Source organism: Triticum aestivum, chromosome 7D, assembly GCF_018294505.1.
Source record: "Triticum aestivum cultivar Chinese Spring chromosome 7D, IWGSC CS RefSeq v2.1, whole genome shotgun sequence".
In the NCBI taxonomy this organism is placed as follows: Eukaryota; Viridiplantae; Streptophyta; class Magnoliopsida; order Poales; family Poaceae; genus Triticum; species Triticum aestivum.
In genome coordinates, this window is record NC_057814.1 from 593407207 (window position 1) to 593417258 (window position 10052).

General features: G+C 39.8%; 1 protein-coding gene across 2 annotated transcripts; it reads left to right on the forward strand.

The window, feature by feature from the left end:
- Nucleotides 1-1809: 1809 nt before the first annotated feature.
- On the forward strand, nucleotides 1810-9002 carry LOC123168016 (tau-cadinol synthase). 2 transcript variants are annotated; one of them, XM_044585879.1, is made up of 7 exons: nucleotides 1885-1983; nucleotides 5206-5464; nucleotides 5621-5993; nucleotides 6179-6397; nucleotides 6545-6680; nucleotides 8242-8490; nucleotides 8614-9002. In XM_044585879.1, exons 1-7 carry the CDS (start codon nucleotides 1885-1887, stop codon nucleotides 8902-8904), a joined length of 1626 nt encoding a protein of 541 aa, XP_044441814.1. In that variant the 3' UTR covers nucleotides 8905-9002. The 2 variants fall into 2 exon arrangements, with proteins under 2 accessions (XP_044441813.1, XP_044441814.1); XM_044585878.1 differs by having other exon boundaries at nucleotides 1810-1983; nucleotides 6179-6680.
- Nucleotides 9003-10052: the final 1050 nt, after the last annotated feature.

Here is a 10052-nt window from a genome sequence, read left to right on the forward strand (position 1 = left end):
AGGTAGATGGAGGCACCAACTCAACTAATGTTGGAATACATGACATTGGAGTCTGACTTCCTACGCTCACATCCATGACTAAACCACAAATCGCGTCGATCATGTGTACAAGGGTATACATAAAACATGTTTGTGTGGAGATACAGGGATTATGTCAGGGATAGTTTGATGTGAACAAAGAGAAGCAAGACACTTCTTACCCAACTACATGCCCATAACGTGGGTAGCAACCATGCTTACTATACCTTGTGTTGATCTTTTTATAATATCAAAAGGATTACAAGACGAATTTGTGGTTGAAGATGTTAAAACCGTAATTTGCCAAAGCTTGTGAGTTGCTTGAGAGATGTCTTTTTGCATAGCCATACATCTCGTTATTTGTGTAATTTCTTGGCCACCAGGCCAGGATGAACCATATTGGACTCCAAGATCGCATTGATTAACGAAAGAGATCCCTATTTGGTTGGAATACCGAATTTATCGTGATGTCTCCTACAACCACTCTTGATTTCCGACCATGTAAAACCTCGGGTAGAGCCTTGTAGAAGGACTCATTGTCCATGTATACCGTCGACGGGATTCACGACATATTGGTCTTTGATGAAAGTTAGGGTCTTGGAGACTAGAAGAAATTGTGGTGCCCGTAGGGACATCGTGGAGGACAACGCACATCTGTTTGACACATGTTTAGTCCCCCGAATGGATAATAGACATACATCATTCTTATAGCTGTATATTTATGAATGTGAGGATACAAAGTGTTGATTGCATTGAACAAACTAGATCCGACATGTCATGGGCATGGCGAGGGAAACTAGCACCGACAACTAACACAACAATAACACAAAGGGGAGGAGGGCCATCCCGAATTGAAGGTGGAATGCCATATATATTGGTCGCCCGAGCAAGGATCACCAACAAACCCTGCATGGAGCACAAAGGAAAGCGGATCCATGGCCACGCCGCGTTGAGTGGCGACAAGAGAGGAGGAGACAACCATACAAGTAAGGTTGGCAGTGGTGAAGAAGGGTGGGGATGTTGGAACTCACCCACAGGATCGATCACATCAAATCACGAGAACACACGCACATAAAAACTTTCGCCAAAGGCACCTGTCGTGCCTTACTCTTCCCTCTTTACTCGGTGATGCAATCTGATGTCTCCCTGCTACATATATATGCATAGGCAGCCACCGACCTTTGACAACCTAGACGTACTAGCCCACACACGGACACTGCTAGCTACGACCGAAGACTCCAAACCGGACTCCTACCACAACATGTCAAATACTAATTCCTATCACGTAGACCATTGCCAGCTGCTAATCCTAGCCGGACATGCATCCTAGTACAAACGGGCTGGACACATAGCCCCATACTAACTCACGTACCCAGCTAATTACAAGACTAATTAAACTTCTCAAGATTATCTCTAACAATCTCTTTCTAATCTTGACCCTTGTCTTCAGTGCTTCTCCGATCTTGACTCATTGTAGATCATCCCTTGTCGCTCATCTGTTTGCACCACGACAAGTTAAATTGATAGGCTTCATTGATCACAACAGGGGAGTGCGAAGGCAAGAGGGCCCCGCCACTAACGTCAGTACCGACGGCTACCACTCGCAACTGCGAGGGGCAGGGCGGCTGTAAGGTCATTTTTTTGGGGTGTCGGGGATGGCCTCCGGAGTTGCCCGAGAGCCACCCGGGAGACTTTGTTTTTCAGTTGTTGAAATGCTTATGCCTATCTAGTGTCTCTTTCATGATAAATTTAATCTCTAGCTCGCTGGCTACTACTGCAGCTGCAGGTACACATGTTCTATTTAAAGGCTGCAGGTTGCCTTGTCCTTGGCGAAACAATCTAGCGAACACGGCAAACATATACTTCATGGCGTCAAGAGGTGCAACCACTCCAGGGAAGCCGTCCAGCTTTGAGCCCTCAGTCTGGGGTGACTTCTTCATCAACTATGAGCCACAACCACTGCAGGTAAGAGAGACCTCTCGAATCTAGGGTTTGAAGTTCACATTTCACTCCTCGCTCAAACTGATTGACGTAAGTGCTCCAAAACATAGTTTATACTCTGTATTTTTTTGCGATGATTTTTAGTGTATATTTGATCTTCGTGAGGGCGAACCTCTTCTGTTCGCCCTGGATAGCCATGATTTGCAGTTGTTTACTTCCAATAAGTTATTTTGCTCTCTTAGGGTGCTAGCTGCAGTTTGTTTCGTGGTACTCCCTCTGTAAACTAATACTCCTATAAGAGTGTTTAGATCATTATTTTAGTGATCTAAACGCTCTTATATTAGTTTACGGAGGGAGTACTAAGCTTTTAATTTGACACGTCACTAGCCCTAGTTCAAGAGACCATTTGTAATAAAAAAATTGTGGACAGTCTCTGGCGGCATGCTTTTCTACAGAGCGATGACGCTTTTTGCTATAAGACAAATGCACGTTACTTGCCGGCCCGCTAGTGAAAGCTGGTTCTCACCTAATTTGTTCTTTACCCCTAAAAAACCCTAATTTGTTCTTTGGGAACTCTGGGATCAGCTGGTTTTAGGCATAAAAATTTATAGTGAAGCATGTAGGTCCCATTTGAAAGTAATATATACATCTTAACAAAATATTACCAATAACATTAGCAAAACATAAACAACATTAGTCCCCTCCGAATCGGTGTACAAGGCCCTGGCAATTTCAAGTCTAACTTTTTACCGATTTAACTAAGATAATTAGCCTCGTGTTTTGCAGTAAGTATACGATTGGAAACACCTTTCATATGCGAATATAATTTAATGTCATACTATTTGTGGTATATAACCCGTATCTTTTTGTTGAATTGGTGGTCAAAGTTAGACCTGATATATGATGACGCTTAACATGGAAAGATGATAATTCATTTCCATCAAATGTGTCTACTTAGGATTGAGACCTGCTTCCTATTATTGCAGTAAAAAGACAAATAGGTTAAAGGGTATTTTTATGGAACACAGTTCTTGAAACAATATCCTGTTTATTTATTTATTTTTAAATGAAGAAATGTCTTGTTGCATATGGAAGTGGATCAAACTTATTCTGATCACACAATCTATATATGTTCTGTTCGCTGGGTGGAACCCGCAAGTACACATACCTCCCCCATGTAAGCCTAGAACCTATCACTGTTGGTAGGTGCACAGGGGCCCAAGTCAAATTGAAAATTTATAGTCTCTGCATTCTCCACCTAGAGTCCATCATCTTTGGTTCCTTATGCCTGTTTGTGTTCTCGGCCGGTGCGATTATTGAGCTCCGTTCAGCTGTTTTGTCCGAGTACCAGTATGCTACTATATTTGGTCACTATGCTAAAATAATGTTCTCCGTGATGCATGCGAATCTACTACGGCGGCCAACCATTATTTGTTAGTAGTATTATTTACTTGCAATAAGTTGTTTGTTCTTTTTAATTAGGGTGCCAGCTGCAGCTTGTTTGCTGGTAGCAGTTGTACTAGCTTTTGACATGGTCACTAGCCCTAGTCCAAGAGACCATTTGCAATTAAAAAATTTGGACGGTCACTAGGCTGCATGTATTCTATACAGGGCAACGATGCTTTTTGCTCCAAGACAAATGCACAGTACTTGCCGGGCGGCAAGTGCAAGTTGGTGCTTATTTAATTCATCTGTTGAGAAAAATAATTCGGAATTCCTGGGTCACCTGGTTTTGGGCACCACAATTTAGGTAAACCATGAAGGTCCCGTTAGTGAGTATTCCCTCTTATATAGAAATATAAGAGTGTTTAGATCATTACTTATATTTCTTTACGGAGGAAGTAGTATCTATACATGCTCAACAAAAAAAAATACTAATACCACTGGAGAATTGTAAACATATACAAGGCCCTGTCGATTTGAAGTCTAACTTTGGTCGCTGATTTAACTAAGAAAAGACGAGGTATATGTTTTGTAGTAAGTATACTGTTGAAAATATCGTTCAAATCCGAATCTAATCGTATTACCCTTTTCTGGTAGACAACTCGGTTTTTTGGTCCAAAGTTGGTCAACACTAAACGATAGCTTAGGGAGTATCATTCAATGAAAATCAGTTAAAACAGTAAGGACGAACATTGGACATTACAAATTCAATTTAATCAAATGTGTCTTTAGAATTGAATCCGGCTTCTAATTATTGCAGTAAAAGGAGAAAAATTGTTTACTTGTAATTTTTATGGAACACAGTTTTTGAAGCAATATCCTTTTTTGTATATGAAGCAAAGTCTTTGTTGCATATTCCCGTCGGCCAGAATTATTCTTGTCAACAAATCTAGGTTATTTTGTTTGCTGGATGGGACCCGCAAGTACACACACCAGCACTATGCAATGCTAGAACTTATCGCTACTGCTGCACAGGGGCCTAAGTCCGATTGAAAAAATGTAGTACACACCTAGAGTCCAACGTCTTTGGTTCTTTATGTCTGTAGGTGTTCTAGGTCGGTGTTGTTAAGCTTCATGCACTAGCCAACGCAACCAAAAGTCCGAACTGATGGGAAGGGCTAGTGCAATCCACATATACTGTAACACCCCCTCTCACGTGTGACGGGGAAGACAAGTCAACACGTGCAACCGGAAGAGAGCGACGGCGCGCGGAACTCACGTATGACTCAAGAGGCCTATACGTGGACACAAAGGGGGGCAACAACAATTTTTAATAAATTGCGCAAACCAGGACTTGAACTCAAGACCTTAGCTCCGATACCATGTTAAGCTTCATGCACTAGCCAACGCAACCAAAAGTCCGAACTGATGGAAAGGGCTAGTGCAATCCACATATACTGTAACAGGTGTGATTATTGAGCTCTGTTAAGCTGTTTTGTCCGAGTACAAGCATGTCATATTTGATTATGTCTTGTAAAAGAATTAGATTAAGAAACAATAAATTTGTCGGAGTGTAATGAACGGCTATGCAATTTGCAATCTTCCTTTGACTAGATATAGTTTTCTGTAAGGGAATACGGTCAAAATTTCAAACTTTGATATATTATATTCAACACTGGTGGTTTGATAAACCTTTCGTTATGAGGCCAGGTGCATATGCACCCGGGAGCAGATACTCCATGTGCCATCCAATATTAGTTTTCTGTAGTATGCTACATAAGTTTATATTTACATGTTATTGTATCTTTTGATTAAGTGATCTCTTTGGTTAAGCAGTCTCGGCTATTACATTCATGCATGCAGAGTTGTGAGGAATGGATGAGAGTGAGGGTCATAAAGTTGAAGGAGGAGGTATGCATGCTCTTTAAGGGTTGCAACCGGGCGGTGCGGAAAATGATGTTAGTGGATGTACTCCAACATCTTGGACTAGATCACCACTTTGAAGAACAGATCAACACAGCATTAAGCGAAATCCTCGAGAGTGAATTTAGCAGCTACAATCTCCACGATGTTGCTCTTAGGTTTCGCCTGCTTAGGGAGCATGGATGTTGGATATCTCCAGGTATCTACCTGCTATATAATGCAATACTCAATGATAAAAGAAACCTGGAGGATGCAACATGCATTTTAGCCCTTAGGTGATTCAGAGCAAGCATCAGCCATTTTTGGCATGTATACTTGACAATGTTAGCATTAATTAATTGTGTCCATCATGTAGATGTTTTTGACAAATTCAAGGATGAAAATGGAAGCCTTAGAGAGGATATTACTAAAGAACCAAGAGGACTATTAAGTTTATACAACGCGGCTCATCTTCTGGTACATGGTGAGACATCATTGGAAGAAGCTATCGCTTTTGCAAGGCATCATCTTAAATCAATGAGGGGTAGTCTCAAGTCCCCGTTAGCGAAGCAAGTCAAACGTGCTCTGCACCTTCCACTGCCAAGGACATACAGGAGGGTAGAAACAGTGCATTTTATCTCCGAATACAAAGAAGATGAAGGGCATAACCCAATTCTACTAGAGCTTGCTAAGCTTGATTTCAACCTTCACCAACATCTCCACTTGAAGGAACTCAAGTCTATGACAAAGTACATGCTAGCCTGATCTTCATTTATATCCAATAAGCAATTAATTTCTTAAAATGTTGAGGACTCATCGTGGCTCCTTCACAGGCATACTCACCAAATAGTAGAACCTATAAACAATGTGTTTCAGTTCACCTAAATCCAGCTAAAAAAATCTAACCCCAAGTAACTATTTAATTTATTCACAGGTGGTGGAAGGAACTTTCTGAATTCATCGGGCTTAGTTATGTTCGAGATCGTGTGGTGGAGAACTACCTTTGGTCCTTTGTGGTGCACTACGAGGAGCATTTTGGGCTTGCACGAGTTATCTCTGCCAAAATTAATGTACTACTTACCATCATGGATGACACACATGATGACCATGCGACCATAGAGGAATGCCAAATGCTACATGAAGCCGCACAAAGGTTGGATTTTCCTATTCTGATTCCTAGATGGGCTAATGCCCAATTATCGATGAAAGTGTTGAACTCTCTTGCACTACTAAGTATTTGCAGTGGTCTAACTCGCTTCTCTGGCTTATTTGCATGCATTGCAATTTACCATGTACATAGATGGGATGGGAGTGCTATTTCTCTTCTACCAGAGTACCTGAAAAGGTTCTATAAAGAATTGTTGGGGAACATTAAGGAGATTGGCGATGAAATGGCAACCAGTGGCAACTACAAAATCGCCTACATCAAGAAGCAGGTACGCCATAGGTATCTCATCTCTAGTACTAGCAGGTTTTGCAAGTTCAGACATTCTAAACACTCTCATTTAATAGGTTATCATGTTTACCTTGTGTGCATAATATATTAAGAACAGTTCACCTTGGTAGGGAATCTTACATGTCTTTTACAGTTTGACCAGACATAATTTTCTAGGAAGATATATGCATGACAAAAATATATTAAATATTAGTATATAAGTCAATATATATAACGTTAAAATAGGCATACAATTGATCAAATATTTTAGGTTCACTAATACCTATATTTAGACCAAGCCCCATAAAAATAGAATAAAAAACATAGTTTAAATAATTGAAATACTTTGAAAATCAAAACTTGTGTTCTAGTTAGATTAATTTGAGATTGAAATTTTAGTATGATTATTAGGGTGATTCTGACAAGTTTATTTTATGATATGGTATATATCCAATCGATTCTGAACATGTTTGACCTATAGGAGAGACATAAGGCACACATAGTGGGTTCATATATATCATCCCCCCTTTAGCGATGCCACTAACATAACTACTCACCTGGAAGATAGAGAAGAAAAAGGTTTGGCTTCTCAAAATTAAATTAAATATCATATATTTTAAGAGCCGCAAAATTGTTTTTTAACAAAGTAACATAAAATAATAGGAGTAACTGATTACCCCCTTCATTCCAAAATATAAGGTGTATTAGTTTTTACAAAGTCAAACATTTCTATGTTTGAACGAGTGTATAGAAAATTATATCAACATCTACACTACCAAATAAACAAAATATGAAAATATATGTGAAGTGAATCTAATGGTACTGATTTGGTACCGTAGTTATTGATATTTTCCTCTCTATATTCTGTGCAACATAGAATAGTTTGAATTTTTTGAATATTAATACACCTTATATTCTTTAATAGAGGGAGTGCATACTACTATGATTTCATCATTTTTAGGTTCAGAAACCACTATACATGCTCTAACAAAATACTCTAGTTGATTTTATTTCTTGCATCTACTTTCTATTCTTGAATTATTTACAGGGTCAAATTGCCTAAGCTTTTGTTAAGCTTGTACCGGTGCTAAGCCATGGTATGTAAAAAATGATGCGATAGGGCAATTAAGAGAGAGAGAGAGAGAGAGAGATGATTTTGGTGTCTCCAGAAAGAACCGGTGCTAGGCACATAGTCCTATGCATATTCTCATCATATGTGGATCCCTCATCCTCATCCCTTTTAATTTTCCCCTTGTTGCCCCTTAAGTGTCCACGTAAGATCCAACTAAATGAAATAAGTTGAGCTACACCAAACTAAGCACATACGCATTGGAAAATAATTCAAGAATACAACTTGTAAATTAGCCATGTTCTTATACATCGGGTAACCATCCCATGGCTATATTTTTAGCCATGTTTTAATACTCTGATGGGTAAATTTATTAAAGCGTTGTAATTGAGATGCTTTAATAGTACTCTTGTACTACAAGACAATTAATGTCGTTATTTCTGAATTAATTAGTTGATAATTTTGTGGAGCAATTTTGCTTCATTGTGTACAGTTCCAAAATCAATTCAGTTACTATCTTCAAGAAGCCCAATGGACACACAAGTGTCACAAACCAAGCTTTGACGAGCAGGTGAATCTGGGTGTCATGACCATATGTGTTCCAACAGTATCTGTGTGTGGCATGGCTGCCATGGGCGATGCAATGCCAAAGGAGGCGCTGGACTGGGTAGTTGGTCTCCCTGATGCCATCATAGCAAGTGGGAAGATTGCCCGCTTCATGAATGACATTGCTGCCTTTAATGTACGTGTCCCCTTGGATTTAACTAAGCTTTGTTTCTAGTAGGAAAGGATATATAGCAACCATATGGAAATGCATATCTAATTCGTATTTTGGTCTGAAATTGCTAAACATACGTGAATGTAGCGTGTAAAGAGCAAGGGGGGCGCGGCGAGCTCCGTGGAGTGTTACATGGCAGAGCATGGGGTCACAAGGGAGGTTGCCATTGCAAAGATCGGGTCACTAATTGAAGATGGTTGGAAAAGTCTGAACCAAGCACGTTTTGGAGATCGAGCGTTGCTCCCAGCGGTGCAGAGGGTTATCAACCTTGCTCTAAGCTTCCCTCTATATTATGGCGGGGGAAACGATGCATTCACATTCAGCACACGTCTTCGTGAAACTATTGAGATCCTCTTTGTGAATCCAATTCCTATGTAATTTAGGGATTTGATACACTGTAGCAAATAAACTTGTACATACACCAAAATTTTATTTGCTTCATTTTTTAGATAAATATTGTTATTTGCTTAAGAAAACCATGATCAGAGGCAGTTCCAAACACATGACCATGGTCGTTTCAGTAACTGTTGGCAACAACCGTTGTTTAAATACAAAACCTTTCCAATGCTTGCCATCCTACACTCTTGGATATTTTTCTATTAGGGCATCTCCAATGCTGACTCTTGGATATTTTTCTACACTCTTCGGCGGAGTCGGGGTTTGCTAATTTCACTTGGAGCATTTTCTCTAGTCCGAATCTCAGAGAGCTGCTAAAATTAAAAGGTAAAGCTTAGAATTGATAGGAGCTATCCTCCGAGTGCTAGCAATATGACTGGGAGTCCCGAAAGAAGTATGTCGAAGGAACTTAGTATTCTGATCTAGCCGTCACCAACTAGCTAAATCATCACTGTATTTAGGCATTTTTATTAGGATAATGCCCATGCGTTGCAACGGGATATAAATATTCTAGTACGTTAACGTTATCTAGTGATTTACCTGCCCATATTAATGTGATTGTGTAAAATCAAATCCTACCTGTGATTTCCTTATATTTTGATAAGAATTTTGGTAAGTAATTTAAAATGAAATTGGTTCTGAAGGTATGTAAATTAAGGTGATTGATTATCCTTCGAGGATGGTTGGACGAAAGGATGGTGAGAACAAAAGTGAAACATGGAACCTTACATTTTCTTAAGTAGTAGAGATAACTAGCACACAATGGCAGTGGATATGCATTCTGTGGATAATACATATAATGCGAAATGTTTTTTTGTCAGCTCCTATATTTCTAGAAAAGTTAAATCTCTGATGTTTTTTAGACAGAGCGTGAAAATCCTGCTTATACTAACAATAAAGCCCCAAATAGTTGGATACAAAGGTGCCCCAGAACGGCTAACAAGGCAACTACAAATAAACAACAGTAAGTAAAATTGACGCGAAACATGAAGGCATCGGGGCCTTCTTTCGTGAACGGATCACCAAAGCAGAGGAACATGTCGACTCAGTCAAGAGGTGAAAACCCACGGGCAAGGATGCGCATGCCGAAGAAACTCGACAGTCTGATCTAGTACTGAGGATCACTAATC

Bases quoted from the DNA above. Each gene is read 5' to 3' on its own strand.
- LOC123168016 (XM_044585878.1), top strand. From the start codon at position 1,885: ATGGCGTCAAGAGGTGCAACCACTCCAGGGAAGCCGTCCAGCTTTGAG. The intron at 5,465-5,620 runs GTATCTACCTGC...TCCATCATGTAG, and splicing joins TGGATGTTGGATATCTCCAG to ATGTTTTTGACAAATTCAAG. The intron at 5,994-6,178 runs GTACATGCTAGC...ATTTATTCACAG, and splicing joins GAACTCAAGTCTATGACAAA to GTGGTGGAAGGAACTTTCTG.